Here is an 18,713-nt window from a genome sequence, read left to right on the forward strand (position 1 = left end):
ATAAACTTCTTAAAGTCAAACAAGGACATATAAAATGTTCTGAATCAAGGAATTCAAATCAGAAACTGAATTATCTCAGATTGTGCATAGAATAAGGGATCTATTGCTATTCACCATTAAGCTTTCAAACTCTGCATAGATCTTCTTGAACTTGCTTGGGAGTTTCTGTTAATAAAAACAAAAATAGCAAACCTTAATTAAATCTGATCAGTGCGGTAATTTTACTGTACATGCTAGTTCCTTCTACAACGCCCTAAGTCAGGAAAGTGCTCTTTTTTTGCCAGATATTTCTAACAATGTGCTAATCTAAAATACAACGTTTCCTAGCAACCAGATTAAAAATAGAGACGGGACCAGCCATGAAACCTGGATCCTGATTTAAACCCCGACTTGAATTTAGTCCTTTGGGATGTTTAGATTCAGATTTTTGTTTGGCTCACATTGCAATCACTGAATTCAGAATGTAAGGGAAAATTCATGTGAATGCTTTCAGGACATTCTTGATTATAGCTTATCTGAAAATATAATTTAAACACAGCTTGTGTAGGGGCAGGGCAGATCAGCTTAATTATTCACACCTATGATGAACTGCCCCTGCAAACATTCATATCCATGCCAGGGCATTTCCAGGAGGTTTTCTTGCTCATGCTGATGCATTTATTGGTAAAATTCTTGACATGCTCAGCAGCAAAGGTCCTCTCTCACTTTCTGGGGTACAAATTAATGAGTATTTTTTCAGTCTACCATACCTACACAAATAAATAATTGTCAGTTGATCGTGCAATGATTGAGATGAGATGGGCTTTACTAAACTCTTTCTTTCCCCCTCACGCATATTATGTTATACAGGTTGAATAACTTTACTGTAAAGACTATAAGGTATGTTATAAATTGGCTTCAGAGATCACTGTAATTTTTCATGTGCGATCAGAATATGTCAGGGGTTTTTTTGTAAGAAATTTCTCTGTGTTTGCTGAATTTTTCAGACTACTACTAGCAGTGGATAACATTAAAAATTAACAGAGACTTTATAGTGTGGAAATGATTTTTTGAAATACCTTTTACATTTAGAGTGTGTACCCTAGCAAGCTATTTACACTGTGCCACAGCAAGGGCCTAATTTTTAATGATGTGTGTCAACAACTGCGTGCCTAGTTTGCATATGCATGCAGATTAGGTATTTGTGAAGTAAGTGGTATAATTGGACATTTGCACCTGCAAATATCTAATTTCTGCATGCAACTAATGTAAATGCATGATAATACAGAAAAAATCAGGTCTTGGTATGGTTGTCTTTAAGTATTTTCTGTATATACCTGGTGAAAAATCAAATTGCGGGTTTCTTGATAAACCAACTGCTCTACAGAACCAGAGTGTGATAACATTTCCTTGATCTCAAGTTAATCCTCCACATGTAAAAATTATCTGTGCCTCCCCCCCCCCCCCCCAGCTCAGAACTGGTGCCTATTTTAGATTGCTGTATATAGTATATTCATTAATTCCTTCTTCTCTAGTCCTGTACTGTCTCAGCTCTCCCAACTCCTCTTAGTAGCTACAAACGAAGGGTCATTATTTTGAGAACCTGACAATCTTTGCCTGTAGCACTGATTGTATATAACACATGTACTTTTGAAAACAGGACTGGTGTACTCCCAGACGTGTTAGTCTGATCTCCTGGTTTAGAGCACATTTTTAAAGGTGTTCAAATTTTGCTCTCAGTTGCATCAATAACCTCAGTCATGCTAATTATTTTAAATTTCTAATCAACAAAATACATGCACATTTGAAGCTGTACTACTTTTGATAACCGGTATGTTCTCAGTGATTACACTGTGCTGGACACTGCACCCTTTTTATACACTCATATACAAAAGAGCAAAACCACAGAAAAGGGTGGAAGCTCTGAGAATGAGGACCAAACTGACAGTAAGCATGGAAATGCATGTCAGAGAGAAAACCAGAACTGGTTAGGACAAACCCACGTTTTAACAGGGCAAGAGAGTACCTGTGGAGATCAGAAAATAATATGCATAAACAGAGGATGAATTTAAGAGAATGATCAGTGGAATGATCTCACTGAAGCACGAGTAAAGTAAAGGCACACAGAGGATGGGCTGATCTAAGAGGTTAGCTGGCTAGCTTGCTCATCCTGTTGGGCACTTCAGCTCAGCAACAGGAGCCGCCGTGGTTACTCGTTAACTCCTGTGAGTATTCAGCACGTCCATGGGCGTAGTATGCTGCCTTACTAGTAAGTACTGTCAGCTTTAGCTAAGGCTTATGGTCAGGAGCTGAATTCGCAGATCTAGCTTTAGCAATAATAAAGGCCTAATTCAGGTTTTTGCTAACTAAAAGCACAAATCCCCATCAAGCTTCCTGGAACAGGATTTTAGCCAAGACTTACCTCCCACGTTAATGAGAGACGGCTCACAGCAACATTACTCAGTCCCATAATAATAGCAAAAAAGGAATTCAGATTTTTGTATTCTTTACAGCTGAAACACAAAGCACCAGGTTTTAAGTTATATATATCAGACAGAGCAGTACTTATGACAACCTTGAGAGCTGAAACCAGGCATTTAGCTTACAAGTGACTGAATTTAGGCAGTTCTGGCAAACATGGCCGCAGACACCTCTTCACCAATGTGTTAGACTCCACCCCACTCTGGAAACTTCTTTCCCTTCCCTCCTAAAATTACTTCCCTTCTTTTACTTCACTGCGTGGCAGCTTCTGCAAGAATGTCTAGTCTTTGAAGCAATTCCCCACCCAGAAACACAGCCCTGAAACTGGGCTCAATTCAGCCCCAAGGGATACCAGAAACAGTGTAAACAACTGTTTATAACCTCATTTGCTGCAGAACTTGCTGACAGCTTCTGAACAGCTAATGAATGCTTGAAGCTCTCCTTAGGCAATCTTCATTGCAGTTTATGGGGCCACTGAGTCTTTTTAAGGGAAGAAGACCAGCAGTCTAGAGATGCCCCATGCCCGTGTCCTCTCCTGCAGTATAAGATTTCTATTACTTAAGAGATTCTGGGACTTCTAATATGTTTCAGGAAAAGAACTGCCATTTGTTACCAGCATCATTAAAGAGGTCCTGGGCAAAAGGAGCTCCAGGTCATACTCCATCTCTAATGCAACGCAGGATTTTGCTATCAGTCAGGAAAAACTGGAACATGTAATTGACTACTATGGAAGATCTGACATGCCATACGAAAGAGTAGATACAATCTGCTGGGCATAGTTGACACAACTGCTCAGCTGGGTCTGCATCCGTGGCTCACTGACTCAACAGGAAGGGAAAAGATAGAACAAAGCCTATCAAAAAACCCTCGCAAAACTGAGTTTCACTGGGTTTTTGCAAATAATCTCTTTTCTCAACTGATGTGCCAATATCCAATTTCAGCACCTCAGTCTCTGTTTCTTCAGCTGTGAGTGGCTTTCCTTAGAGGCTGGTATTAAGTGAGGCTGTTGAAGTTTAACATCTCTGTCAGTGTCATGGACAAAGGATTTGAGTGCACCCTCAGCAGGTCTGCTGATGACACCAAGCTGTGTGAGGCAGTTAACACGCTGGAGAGAAGAGATGCCATCCAGAGAGACTTTGACAGGCTTGAGAGGTGGGAATGTGTGAACCTCATGAAATTCAACAAGGTCCTGCACCTGAGTCAGAGCAACCCCAAGCACCAACATAGGCTGGGTAAAGAATGGATTGAGAGCAGCCCTGGGGAGAAGTACTTGAGGGTGCTGGTGGACAAGAATCTTACATGAGCTGATAATATGTGCTTGCAGCCCCAAAAGCCAACCATGCCCTGGGCTGCATCAAAAGCATCACAGCGAGCAGGTCAAGGGAGGTGACTCCACACCCTGTTCTTGTGAGACCCCAACTGCAGAGCTGTGTGTCCAGCTCTGGGACTCCAACATATGAAGGACGTGGATCTGCTGGAGTGAGTGCAAAGGAGGGCCACAAAGACGATCAGAGAACAGAAGCTCCTCTGAGGTATCCTTAGCTTCAGACAAAATTAGTACAATCATCTCATCCCACTATCTGACTCCATAATTGCCACATCATCCTATTCTCCATCATCCGTCATCCACACCACTGTATTCTTTCTGTACCTCCATTTGACCAGACTTGGATGTATTGAGTGGGTGAGTCCTTTAGATCTTGGTCTCACTTGTGTCTGCATTGTGTGAACACTGAGAATGTGAATAAATGATCTCTCCCATATAGTGGTCTGTTGGGAGATTGCTGCCCATTCAGATCTTCTGGCAGAGCTGCTTGTACAAATTCTCCCAGATCAGATGAGCAACAGTGAGCAAGGCTAGAAAGAATAAACTGAAATGCTAAAGCTACACCAATTTAAATCTACTAGTCCAGGTCAGGGAGTGCCTCATTAGTGGATCTGAGGAGAGATATGAAGAGCAGACAGGATAGGCTGTCAGTGATAACCTCTTCCCTAGGCACAAGTAAATCCATAAAGGGATTTCTGTCCACAGCCCATCACAGGATTAGGAATAAATTATGGCAGGGTAAAATAATTAGTAACACACAGCACACAGTGCTCAAACAAAGTAGGCAGCTTTGTATATAAACAGCTTAATACCTTAAAAGAAACAAAAGTAATTCAACAAGCAGCACATGTTCAGAAGAAGTCTAACTTTATTTTTCTATTTTGCCTATAAAATTAAGAATGTCTTATACTTGCAAAACTCGTAGGTGGCTTTATTGTAGAATTTTTGAAAATCAAGCTTAGAGGAGGTTTTGGAAATAATGCACAAACCTGTGCATTATTGCAACTGTATCTGCAATATTTAATTTGAATCTATCTTCATATTAGAAAGGAAATGTTTTGCTAAATACCCTGTTAAGCAATACAGTTTGACAAAGTCCCAGTTAAAATCTATCTAGATACATGATGTTCTACTTAGATATTCTATAAATTCTACAGGGTCTACAATAAATAGCTCAGGTCCAGAAAAAGGAACCTGTGCCCTGTAAGGCACTAGAAACAGTACTGCATGGCTCTACTGCATATAAACTACATGTAAAATGTCAAAAAGTGGATCCTCTAAAGCACTACAATCCACCCCCTGAGAGCAGAGGTCCCTCTGCCTCACAGAATGGACTGTACCAGAAAAATCTTCCTGTTAGATGAATAGCAAACATGCACGCACACACACACACACTTTGGTCTCCAAAACAAATGTGTACATGGTTAAAATCTCTTGGTACTTACACAAGCATATTCATCTTGACATTTTCTCTATAAACACACACACTTCAGAAATTTCTCACAGGTCCCTTGGGCTTACAACATATGCACATGTATAGAAAGAATGATTTTCAAAAACTGAATGAAAGTGTCTGAGTACAGTGATATACAAGAAGGCTTCTAAATAGCCTGTGGATATATCTGCAAAGAGGAAATACACACAAACTGCATTTGCAGATATACACAAGAGTATGTTCAAGCACATCCCAGAAGGCCTTTCCTATACAATTAATATGGGAAGAACTCACAGTTAGAAATATAGTTCACTTCTTCCCTTTGTTTGAAAGTTTATTCCTACAATAGTTGGAGAAAAGAGATGAACCTGGTAACCCCTACATCCTTTTACAGCAGATGCTAAAGTGACACTGGCTCCTGGAACTGAAAGCACATGTGCACAGCACTTGGAGCCAGCACTTGGCCCTGCGCTTGCCTGCACAGACTGGGAGCACACATCAAGGGTGCATGGGGCGGCAGACACAAAATGATGTGCCTTCTGCAATGATATCTACACCTCAAGCCACAGAACTGAAAAAAGCTTCTCAGTAGCAGTTATCTTTGAAAATGAGTACGTGCAAGGCATCTCGTTACCACCAGTCATGCCTAAGATTAATAGTGCAGCACTGAGCTGTTCTCCCTGAACACTCTTCTAATGAGTCTAGTACTTCTAGGTAGGGTAAAGTTCTCATTAGGTCTCAAGGATCTTCACAGGCAAAACTTCCTCAAAGATATTGCTTCAAGGTCTGGGCTTTTTCTCCTCTCTAACTTCGGTGCACTTTGTGTTTGTTTTAGTGCATGTGTAGCAGCTGTTACCATGGCAGCACTGCACAGAGGGCAGCAGCCTGGCAAAACTTCCCAAGCGCCTTTCCAGAGGCTGGAATTAAACCTGCCTTCTTGGTTTGTACAGAGGAAAATCTTGTGCTTCAGATTTCTCTGCTTTTAGGAGACAAAGAGGACCCAGCAGAGCAGACCGCTTTTAGCTATTTATTTTTAGCATTGTAGTGATACCAGAAACATGGAAGTAAACAAGAGGTTGTCAGGCTGTTGTAAATAGCACAAGATTAAACCCATGACTCCGAGAACTCGCAGGCTGGAGCAGTTTATTAAGGAGATATTTGACTGTAATTTTTAGGATACTTGATTTCAAGTGTTTATGGAAATTACTATTGTGTCTTAATGACAACATTTCAACATTCTCCCATTTCATGCCTGAAATTAGGAAAGACCCCGATGTCTCTGTGGGTGCCACTGCCCTCTCCTGGGCACAACCCGCCAGGCCGGCAGCTGCTTCCCACTCCTGTGCTGTGCAGTGAGATAATGGAATATGTGGTGTATTTTTAGAAACTAAAGAGGTAAATTCTGTCCCCTGTTCTAAATATAAAACTGATCCTGCATGCCCGCCACCAGATTTTTAAAATCTTCAGCTTTGACCAACCGTAATCCAACCGCAGGGCGCAAAGCAGCTCCCAGAAGGAAGCTGGTACTTGCAGAGCAGGGTGTCCTGGAGGAAGGAGCCACACTGATCCCAGGTTTTGATGTGAACACAGACTTCAGCTATGTGCAATTACTAACTGGGAGGAAGGCAGCATGACAGCAGCAAGAGTAATCTCTTCCTTCACACAACTCCATTTAATGATGTAAAAAGTTAAAACCTTGGTTCAACTGCAAGTAACAACATCTCTGTTGGTAGGACTGCCTAAAGGCTTCTAGTTACAATGCCCAGCGCTGTAGACAAACACTACAAACCTCATCAAACTGTTTTTCAGACAGCGATGAATGCAATAAATACACCATGAGCTGGAAAGGGAGGGTGAGTATAACAATGATAAAAATCTGTACCTATGCAGGGCATGCATGTACCCCTGCTCCCTCTGAAGTTAGTCACTGCCCTACTCTTGACTTTAGGGAGTCAAGGCTGACATCTCTGGCATGCAGGTTCCAAACAGTTTAAATTTGGATAGGAGTAAAGGAAGACAGAAAGAATGCCTGCTATCCAACCTCAGACCCAGCAGTTAGCAACAAAAGAGGACACTCGTATTTTGCATTTTAAACCAAAAGTATTTGAAAAAAATCACAGAATCACAGAATCGTTAGGGTTGGAGGGGATCTCTGGAGATCATCCAGTCCTACCCCGCTGCCAAGGCAGGGTCACCTGGACCAGGTGACACAGGAATGTGTCCAGGTGGGTTTTGAGTGTCTCTATGGACAGGGAGACACCGTGAACTCCCTGGGCAGCCTGTTCCAGTGCTCTTCCACACTCAGCACAAATTTATTCCTCATGCTGAGGTGAAAGTCCTTGTGTTTTAGTTTAAGGCCCTTGCTCCTCATCCTGTCACTGGGCACCACTGAAAAGGGTATGGAACTATTCTCTTGGCACCACTCTTCAAGATATTTGAATGTGTATGGATGAGATCTCCTCTCAGTCTACTTTTTTCTAGACTGAACAGGCCCTGCTCTTGCAGGCTCTGCTCCTATGAGATGCTCCGGACCCCATATCACCTCTGTGGACCCCCCACCGGACCCTTTCCAGTAGCTCCTTGTCTCTCTTGTGCTGAGGAGCCCAGAGCTGGGCACAGTATTCCAGATGTGACCTCACCAGGGCTGAATAGAGGGGGAGGAAGACCTCCCTTGACCTGCTGGCCACACTCTTCTCGATACACCCAGGATCCCACTGGCCCCCCAGCTCCCAGGGCCCACTGCCAGCTTATGGTCACCTTGTCATCTACCAACAGTCCTAGTCCTTCTCTGCAGAGATGCTCCTTAGTAGGTCAGCCTCCAGTCTGTGCTGCTACTTGGGTTTGCTCTTCCCCAGGTGCAGGACCCTGCACTTTGTATCATCAGAAAACTTGCTGCAAATCCCAAACAGAATGAAAGTAACATGTGTGTCACCATCTCCATGCTACATCTCTTTACTCTCCCCTCTTGGTTTTCCTACTCGGGGCAATTCTGAGAACTGCTGTCCTGAGCAGCAACAGAAACATTTCTGTTCTCAGGAAAATTAGGCTCAATTTGGTTAATATTTACTAATTCACGTACTAATATTTGCTAATGTATGGAAGGGTAAATGAAAGATTCTCCTAAGGAACTGAAATATAGTTTCTCACAAATGTGATTTGTAAACATGGCCTTAGGAGATCACAGATCAAGGAGCAATGGAGAGCAGCACAGGAAAGAAGAATATATATTAACAAGGTTCTATACAGCCCTATAAGAAAATGGACAGAATTACCAAATACAGAATGTTTTAACCTCTGCTCTCTGTGGCTGTCTGAAAAGAGAAAATAAAAACACATTGACTACACCAAATCCCACTTCCAGCTCCCATATGATTGTATACTTACTGGGCTGCTATCTTAATGTATTTCTTTAACAGTTGAACACGCTTGCTGAGTTGAGAGCAAAGACAAATCTCGGTGACCACCCAGAACTGAATTTCATTGAATCTTCTTAAAAACAAGTCCAGATTTGCCGTGGTCTTTTTAAAATTGTGCCTTCCAAAAGTGTGATAAATCAATTCCAGCTAGGAAAGAGAAAACAGTTTGGAATTTTTTTTTTTTTGAAATTGCATTTCTTGGACAGAGGAAAGAGGCTAAGAATGACCAGGTAAGTATCTAGCCTGAAATGTGCTCTGCAGTTTACATTTATAGCTGCATAGATGACAAGGATTCAGGTTACAAATCCAGAGTACAATAGCTAAGGCATAGTAAAAGCGTAACTATGGATTATATATAAACAGCTTAATACCTTAAAAGAAATAAAAGTAATTCAACAAGCAGCACATGTCCAGAAGAAATCTAGCTTTATTTTTCTATTTTGCCTATAAAATTAAGAATGTCTTATACTTGCAAAACTTGTAGGTGGCTTTATTGTAGAATTTTTGAAAATCAAGCTTAGAGATGGTTTTGGAAATAATGCACAAACCTACACTGTACAATTAAACACTTTCTAATAGGTTCTAACCTGCTGATTAGATAGTTCCTCATACCTCATGCACACAGTTGAAGAGCTCCCAGTCATAAATTGTCATCTGATGTGCTAAGTCTTTGGAACTCATCAGTTCAAATGTTCCTACTGTACCAGTAGATGGTCCTTCTTGTTCTGGCAATGGTGCCTACAAACAGGAAAACATTATAAAAACATTTCAGACATGCTAAATCGTATGACTTTCATTCTGTAATGTTTCTAATTTTTTTGCAGCATGACCACTTTCCTAATAAAGTTTCTGGCAGTAAAACTGAACTTTGCAGTAAAACTGAAATTAGCTTTTAACCACAGACACGTTATTAGGAAATGAGAAGCCCTGTGCAAAATCAGTATCCAGTATGCACAGGATAGTCAGGAAAATCCTGAAAGCCCTTGAGAGACACTGTAAGGAAATAAACCAGACTGTTCTCAGTGTGTTACCTTTAACATTGTTCTAAAACTTGAATCTATAATACACATTGTGCTAACTAAAGCATGTGTGGTTGTTTAGGAGCATAGGTTTCTCAAAAAAACCCTTTTATGTTTCCTTTTTCACATACACAAATAATTAGGCCACCAAGGACAAGCCAAATACTTTTACATATTCCTGATTCTAATGATAAGAATTATTACACCTAGCATGCCTCAGAAATCTCCAGTGATTGCAAGATCTTCTGATCACTAATAAAATAAACCTCATACTTTCTCTTTGACAGTACACAAACTTGATGGACAAATTCTGATTGCAAATTCCTGGGTACCCCAATTAAAATGATGTAAACACACTCTTATGAGAAAGAACCAAGTACAAAGCATTTCTGAAAGGCACTTCCATGCCACCCAATAAATGAGATGCGATCTATGATCTGGCACACAGGTGAAGTATTAAACCGAGATTAAAACATGGCTTGAGATCAAGTCGGATTTGATCCGTCTGTTGCACGCATCAGGGCGAAGCGTTTGAACCAGCCCTGCCAAGATCTGCCAGCCAAGCCGCTTGCACGCTGGAGGGTGGAGCACGGGCAGAGCCGCCCGCGAAGGCGCGGGTCACCGCTCCTGCTCCCAGGAGAGGGCGGCAGAGCTCACACACGGCTCTGCCCGCTCCACCGCCTTTGGTCAACGCGTCATGATGGGGCAGCGCGGAGTCGTCAACAGGCCCCTCTCTCAGTGCAAACTCAGTGGAGTCTGCCAGAGTAACAGAAGATATTTAGATGCTGCGATATGAAAAACGGAGCCTACTAAATGAATCCCTTTTTATAGAAGAGTAACATATTAGCAAGAGAAATATGTCTGACTGGATTAATACATCAAATCACTTTCTCAGGAAGACATAGGGTAGGAGCTTTATTGCTGTATGAATTCTTGCTTTGTACTCTAGGGAAAACTTTCCTTTCAATTACCATCATCATACAAATTAATTAAAAATTACTAAACTAAATCACAAACATTATTGCCTTAAAAGCTTCATCTATAATTTAAAAAAAATAGTAGAAAAGTATTCTCTAAAAAAGTCCAAGGCAGCCATTATCTTACAAAATAATGCAGACTGCTTTGAATTGGGATTTGCACAAACACAAAACTTCTTTAGTTTATGAAAACATATGAAATAAAATTCTAACTTGTGGAAATCTACGGAAAGAGAATTGCCTATAGATTGAAAGACATCTTTTTTCCCCCCATTTGGAAATGAACACAACACAGCTGTTACCATAACAAACACATATTTTCCAAGGCTAGGAAAGAAGCACTTAGATGCAGACTCACAGCATATCTGAAAATTCATCTACCCAGACCAATTTTCACATGGGAATTGCCAAATGTAATGTGGATAAATGTTTATGAACAGGAAGCAGCCAGAAACCGGAATGTGAAAGGATTAAACTGGGAGGCAGGTAAGGTTGTAACATTTTTCAATTTGTTTACACCTCTCTGAAAAAATGCAGCTGATAAGGGGTTGCAAGTTGTTATACAGTGCTGAGGATCATTTTTAAGGTGCTGAATGTACTTCCCTAATTCTTACTAAATTCAGTCTAGGTGATGAAACGTAGCACATTGCAGCCCTGTATCTTAGAGCTCCCCGCATCATTTTCAGTACTTGATGCATGGTAAATAGCACAGGGGAAAGGCACAGAAAGCCATGACAATTTGCTGCCAAAGCCATGTGCACACAGACAATGCAGAGCCATATATAAGTACCCAGCACAGTTGTACTGATGCAACACCCCTGCTTTACAGTAGCATACCCCATGAGGGTATCTACTTGGCAGGATTAATTAACCTTAAGGGAACACCAGAATTTAATAAGCTGAACAAGAGGTATCTCTGCATGGAACTATATATGCTGGATGTGCATTCCCTGGTTACTAAATTGAAAGCAGCAGCAAAGCATAGATTTTACCATATCCATAAAAGAAATCAGGCATACATACTAAGTGGCTTGTTAAAAGCATACAGGAGGCTGAAACAAGGCTAGGAGTAATAGAGTTCATGCTGACATGACTTGGCAATGACATTTGTTTTTAATGAAATAAAAGGAACAAAAAGTACAGTCAAATCAAACTCTATAAAAGCAGACCCCATGGAGATCACTAGAATGACTGTATAAACTGTAAGTACTTATGAGCAATTCTACCTAAGAAAAAAACAGACTTTCTACCAGGAATATTCTCTGTGATTCTTCTTAGAATTATCTCAGATTTTGACACAGTATTTTGTGGGGATGGGAAATAAAAAAAAAAATTAAGAAATTTACTGCTGGAATCAGATCTCCAGAATGCTTTAATTGATTACATCTATCTTAGAAAATATATCTCTATGACTTTGAGGAGATAATTCTGTAATGAAGAATTATTGCATGTCTTGGTGACAATGCTCAGCTCTTCCTAAATGCTCAGTTGTGACAGAGAGACTACTGGGATCAAGTTTTGTTATGTGGATCAGATGGATGCTCTTCTGGTCCACTTTAGGGAATTATGACATTAGCTTGTTTTATTTTCAGGGCTCATCGATTGCAGTGTGACAAGCCCTTTGTTCTGAATGTTCCCACTAATTTTTATCTAAAGTGTGGATAATGCAAAAACGGCCAGGTGTTCAAATAAAGCAAAGGCCTGACATTCCTGAGCACTGCACACACACATACCAAAGAATCGAACTGATCCCTGGGGCAAGCAAACAGCCGGCCATTAACGCTGAGAGTGGTGAACACTGAAACATCGTGAGGTTTGAGCACAACCTTTTCTGTAAAAATGAAAGAAATTATTATTTATTACATAGAGAAAGAATTTACAGCAGGATTGATCCACCAGCTACACAGCTCACCCTCCTGGGAACAAATTTTGCCCAGAAACCCAATGTCCAGGATACAGAATAGAAGACAGCAAGGTCCTCTTTATTAGAGAAATGTGGCAAGTTCAGCCCAAACCAGTCTCCTACAGAACCAAAATCCCAGTCCCAAACTGTACAGACAGGTTAACAAGCCTGTGCTGCTATCACTACAAACTACCTGCAAAAATTAAGCCTATTTAAGGAGTCCATTCATTCATTGCTGAGCTGTAAGCATTTGGAGAGCTGTTCTAAATAGAAATTGCTCTGGAAGGCAATAACTGCTCAAGGAGGTGATAGAAATGCATTACAACATTTCTGAAAGAGCATCACATCACAGGTAAAGAAAAGAAAATGAAGTAACTTACCAAACAGTCTCTTCCAGCATATGTTGGAGGTCAGTTAATCTGACAATAAAGAATTGTTTCAACTGCAAAAAGTAAAACTGCCTGGTGTCAGTTCTCGGGAAGTGAGCCATTTTTGGCAGGCACCACTGTTTGCAAAAATGCCTTCCAACACAGCTCTCATTACCTCTGTGTGTCTCTCCACACAGTCAAAGCACCCGAACAACACCAATTCTCCAGCAGAATTCACCCTCCAGTTACTCCTGCATTTCCACAGCCTAGAGGGGGGCCTGATCCCTGACCCTCTGCAAACACTGGGTCAGTGCATTTGGCACTAAGTTGCTCTGTAGTGGATTGCATGGACAGAGGAGCCAAAATGGTAGTGACCACTGCCAGAATGCTGGCACTGCAGTGTTTTCTGACATTACTGATTCTCAAGTCTGTTGTTAAAAAACTCTTCCAAGTCTGACAGTGAAGGAAAATCAGCACAGCTGTGCTCTGTAACATGCAGACACACAAGCTTCTCCATTGGTCCTGTTTCCCATGTGAGCGGCAGTCTGTGCCTGCAGTAGAGGAAGGACTTGCCTCTCAATTAGGACTTGTGTGAGAGCTGAACATGCACATGGGTATAAAACCTTGACTGAACTAGTCTTTCAATCTCTCCAAAAATTCTGCTTCATCATAACTGAGGAGTGCTTAAGATGATGTAAGTACAGTACCTCCTCCTGAACTCATCTTTACTATGATGAGGCCTTCTCCAGAGCCCAGCTTGTCTGCTACAGCACTGATCACCTCCTTCACAGAAGAAGACACTGGCACACGGATAGTGGTGTAGGTTTGGTCTATGCAGTACACCTTAAACAGAACTAAAGAAAAAAAAATTGCACAGTTCATTCCACCTGTAAAAACCACAGATCTACCACACAAATTGCTTACACTTCAGTAACCACTCCTCACAAATGAAACAAAGCAACAATAAATCACTACATAGTTCCCCATTCCTCAGATGCTCCCTAATTGCTAGTACAGAAATCTCTGATTTCCCAGAGTTTTGGATTTGCAGTGTTCAGTGAGCTGCCTGTCCTACGAATGAGAAAGGTGCAGCCGGATGAAAAGAGTTACTGCCTGTCAGGACACAAGAGGTAGTACTTCCCTGGCAGCAGGAACTGTTTCCCTCTTTATAGGCCTAGAAACACCACTATGGACAACAGAAGCTGCATGACTGGCAGAATGTCTGCTTGTTCACATGTAGCTAGTTTCATCTTTTAACATGGTTCTTGTATTGCCCTGATTTACGCCACCAGCATTCTCAGCTACAAGACCTTGAATTTTGTTACCTTGGTTTTACTGCTGTTCATTAGCAAGAGCTATCCTTAAATATCAAACGTGTTGAAGAAGCAGCTGTTTTAGGTGATGAAGTTCCACAAACAACCTTTAAGAGTACCTTATCAGAAATCTGAAAATTATATTCTGACACACTGCTGTAAATTTTACCTTAATCTCTTCAGAGAATCAAACAACAGCAACAGGGCAAACCAGAGGATTTTGGTTTTGAGGCTGTGGGCCTAAATTCTCGGATTCTACATTCATGGTCCGTGGCACGATTATCTGCTCCACTCCTACCTTGCAAATGAACAGCTGTGCATGTTAGCTCAAACTACATAGGGGAGACAGAGGCTCAAACATGACCTTCAGCTTCCACTCTTTATTGCACTGCCGTTACTAGTGTCTTGGTTCTTCTCTGTTTTGTTCATTCCTTATTTTAAAGGTTTTTACATCTTCCTCTGAGGAAGCAGTGTTTGATAGCAAAAGTAACTAAGGGAAAAGACCAGGAGCACCTCAGATCAACAATGGAGAATAGTGGGCTAGCAAAAGCAAAGAGAGGCTTCAGGCCAGGTTTCAAAATTCTAGATAGGTACTTGCATTTATTTTTAGACCTTTTTTTGAGACAGAAAATTTTATATAGATGTCAGTGGCTCAAGAAAACTTGGCAGAGAAGAAACTCACCTTCATCACTGCCCCTGATAGGCTGGCGTTTCTGTGCTCTATCATCACTTGTGTTGAACAGCTGCAGAAGAACTTTGTGCTGAAAACAAATCATTGAGATTCACATTAATGCAAGAATAAACAACATGTGGTACAGATGAACTACAATACATCTCTTATCAATGGCAGGAAAAAGAGTAGCAATGCAAATTTGACAATGTTAAAAGTTATCTCTCGATGTGGTTTTTTAATATATTGATGATTACTAAAGAGAAGATGCTTATGAAATGGCTGGGCTTAAAATTTTACTTGAGAAAATGGACAAATATATTTTCTTACCTTCTTTTGTGGTGCTTTAGGTTCTTCAGAACTATAAAACGGTAAAGCAGAGAATATATAATTGAATATCATTGGGAAGATTTTGTGTACCAAATCACCTACAGAACATGAGCCACTTGTCAACCTAGCATATCAATATAATGATATTGATATATGAAAAGACTAGATGATATCACAGTTAATCTAGGACCAAGGCAGAAAAAATATTATACAAAGTTCACGGAAGCATGAAATAAGCTTCTGTCAATCTCTCAGTGAGGGTATGGTGTTTGCAAAAGTGATGTGGAAAAGACAGCCATAGAAATTAATTCAAATAAGCCTGCATGCAAACTTTCTATTTCATATAACTGAGTGTCATTCACAAAATGGCTTTTTAATAGATACAACCAATAAATTTTCTTCGTCAATTTACTGAGAAAAAGGGCAGGGGAAGGAAAGAAGCAAAACTATGCTTACATTTGCTTTACAATTTTCTCTAGCTCTGGAAGTTGCTCCTTCAGTGCTGCAATCATTCTAGTATCATCTGATACAGATACATAAAATTCCTGTAAATGATACAGAACAGTCTTTAAATAACTGTAGGGGTAAATGAGCAGTACTCAGGAGAGAGGATTATGAGATGACATCTGATAGCTTAATGATTATAAAGAATGATAATCTGCATAGAGGAACACATGCTGGGCCCAACCCTCTATTACTTCTACTTGTTTATCTCCAGCTGGTTTAAAGCAAGAGTTATACATGCAGAAGGGAAGCCTGATGAGGCTCCTTAGCTCACTCTGTAACCACTGACTGTTTGTGTAAAACCTGCATTTTCACATTGTCAAGGATAAGGACTAAAAAATCCACAAATAATTTAGCATGATACAGTTTTGTATTCATTGCTGTTGTAGTCTTCAGTGCTTCATCTGCTCCTGAGTCACTGACTCTCAGCTACTCCAACCCTCTACAGTATCACCCGTGTTTAAACCCCACTCAAACCTCTTCCTGTTCTATCTACATAAAACCATCCCAAAGCAGGATCTCTGTGCTTGCAGCTAGTGATTGTTCTTTAACTTCTGGATCAATGAAAGACTAGGGCATCTCCAAAGCTTGAAAAGCTTTCCCATGTGGGCTTCTGGGGGGTCTACCATTCTTTAAGCCCCTCTCTATTCCCCTCTGCTAAATCTCAGATTCAGTTTTAAGCTCTTTAGGACAACAACTTTCATTCAGCCAGTAACATATGGGATTCTGTTCCATAAACACAATATATAGTAAGAATGGCAACCACGATCATTTAACATGGCATTGGCAGTGCATTCTTATCTTAGAAATATAAGAATATGGCAGCTACCACAAAGAATTTACAAGGGTTCTGAAGACAAACATCTTAAGTTCCAATAGCTGCAGTACAGCTTTCATTCAAATGGAAAGGACTTTTGGTTCTGTAGAGTGGCAGCCCTCCAGCTCCTTCCTGGCACACCTCAGGCAGGCATGAACAGCCCTCCAGTTCAACTTGTAGAACCCCTGAACCATTCACAAGAAAATACTAGAAAAAGCAAATTCAGCTAATGCTATAATGCAAGCTACCCATGCAGCACTTTGAAAGGGACCCGCAACGCTGTTTTCAGAGGTCCAGAGGCTGGCAATGGTTCAAACACTGTTGTGGTGCCTTCACCGTCTGCAGCCAAACCTGAGCAGTTATAAACTGAAATAAACTTTGCCCTTTGAAATGACCTCTTTCACTCCAGTGATACAATGATTCCTTTATACCTCCAAAAAGGCCATTGCTGCTTCATCTTCTTGCAGTAAATCTCCATATAAAGCGGCCCACTGCAGAACCAGTCGAATGACTCGCCTTTTATTGTTGAGGGCATAATCCATTTTCTCCTGCTCTGTACCCTGAGAAGGCTGGGCATGATAGGTGCCACAGTGTCAAGGAAAACTTTTGGTGATTGAAAATATCCAACAATGTATAAATTCACGAACAACTGACTTCCAAGAAACCACTTTCAGGGTGCTCAAACATAATTTTCCAATATGCACTTCTAAATTCTGACATCCACTAGCATAACAATTTGCAAACTTTTCACGTTCACACCAAAAAGTAAAATGACAGTGAATTTTCTGAAGAGCACAGGGAGGATCACAGTTCCACCACATAGGTGGTTGCTGTAGGGGAACAGAACAGAAATGACACTTGAAGCAACAAAAAGGATTAACCATGGAGACTGAAGAAGGATATTGCGCCTCGTTCCTCTTTGGAAACAGTTGAAGAAAAAGAAAACTGTCACTTTGTGTTTATTAACAATTGCAGTTTTCCATTTGTGAGGACTACCAGAATGAACAACCACTGTTATTTCTTTTGTTTTTACAAGTTATTGTAATTCAAGATGAACCTCAGCCCCATTAAGGGAGGGAGACTTTGACATTTACAGCCTAAACTGACTATAGAAACACAAGGTAAAATAATAAATTCTGTAGTAGCCACATTGTCATAAGGAAATCAGACATTTCCAATGGGTCAAATAAGGTGTATTTAGGACACAATACTTTATGAAAGTTATTTTGTGATGAACAGTAAGAAAAAAGGGGAAACATTTTACTGACCTTTTTAAAGACAAAGTGTCAACATTACAAAAATAGACTAATAGCTAAAAGGCCAAAAGAAACATTTAATGAAAGAAAAAAAAAAAACAAGAAAAAAAGTAAAGGCACATTGGATAATAAATTGAGACAATTTGAGCCTTTAACCTGTGTGAAAATGAAGTATCTCCAGAGGAAACAGGATATGACATTTTGTGTATCTATTTCTCTCTGGAAAAAAGGTTAACAATATATATTTAAACTGTTCCAAATAAACTGACAGCTGAGTGGGAAGTAAGCACAGAATGAGTGCAGTAACATCTTCAACTTTGCTTCCCAGTTATTGGAATCCTGATTCTGGACTGCCGTGAGAAATGCTATTCCAAATGATATAGTAACATGTAACATCAAAATACTGACACTATCCCTCACAGCCATGTCCAGCATCCTTGCATCCTTTCAAGATGCACTTTCAGTTGCTGCACCAAAATACATTAAAATGTTAATTAGAAAATAAAAATATCAATGAGGAATACAAATGATGAAAGATATTTATTCTAAGCTTCTCATTTAGAGAAAAATCTCTACCAATCCTATTAATAAAAGGCAATGGGGAAAAGTACCTGTTAAATCAGACTTCAAAATGATCCTACTGCCCAAAGCCCCTGCAGAGATTTGACATTCTACCAGGGTTACTGGGCTGCTCATTTGACTGACAAACTTTCGGAAATCTGCATTTTCATTTCATTTAGAAAGGTCTAAAATTAGTAGAGAACTGAACATGACAGTATAATTAAGGCAGAAAGTAAGTCAGAAGGTCACAAGAAGTAAATAATTCATTTTAAGTTATGTGCTCCAATGTCTTGGGGAGCAAGTTTAATATTCTACTATGTCATTTTTCTCATGCCATATTTCCTTTCAAACACTATA

General features: G+C 40.4%; 1 protein-coding gene across 3 annotated transcripts in view; it reads right to left on the reverse strand.

Moving 5' to 3' along the window:
• Window positions 1–18,713, reverse strand: part of RAPGEF4 (Rap guanine nucleotide exchange factor 4) — a 145,279-nt gene that overhangs the window by 12,660 nt on the left and 113,906 nt on the right. For all 3 annotated transcript variants that reach the window (XM_066189927.1, XM_066189926.1, XM_066189925.1), the window contains 10 exons: window positions 16,971–17,121; window positions 15,675–15,763; window positions 15,219–15,249; window positions 14,901–14,979; window positions 13,613–13,759; window positions 12,368–12,465; window positions 9,251–9,376; window positions 8,607–8,785; window positions 2,402–2,492; window positions 115–165 (listed from right to left, as the gene is read on the reverse strand). In XM_066189927.1, coding sequence (XP_066046024.1) covers window positions 115–165; window positions 2,402–2,492; window positions 8,607–8,785; window positions 9,251–9,376; window positions 12,368–12,465; window positions 13,613–13,759; window positions 14,901–14,979; window positions 15,219–15,249; window positions 15,675–15,763; window positions 16,971–17,121 — 1,042 coding nt within the window. The remainder of the gene's footprint in view (window positions 1–114; window positions 166–2,401; window positions 2,493–8,606; window positions 8,786–9,250; window positions 9,377–12,367; window positions 12,466–13,612; window positions 13,760–14,900; window positions 14,980–15,218; window positions 15,250–15,674; window positions 15,764–16,970; window positions 17,122–18,713) is intronic.

The sequence above is a fragment of the Chamaea fasciata genome, unplaced genomic scaffold, assembly GCF_029207755.1.
Source record: "Chamaea fasciata isolate MVZ Bird 193981 ecotype frontalis unplaced genomic scaffold, bChaFas1.0.hap1 SCAF_8, whole genome shotgun sequence".
Taxonomy (NCBI): Eukaryota; Metazoa; Chordata; class Aves; order Passeriformes; family Sylviidae; genus Chamaea; species Chamaea fasciata.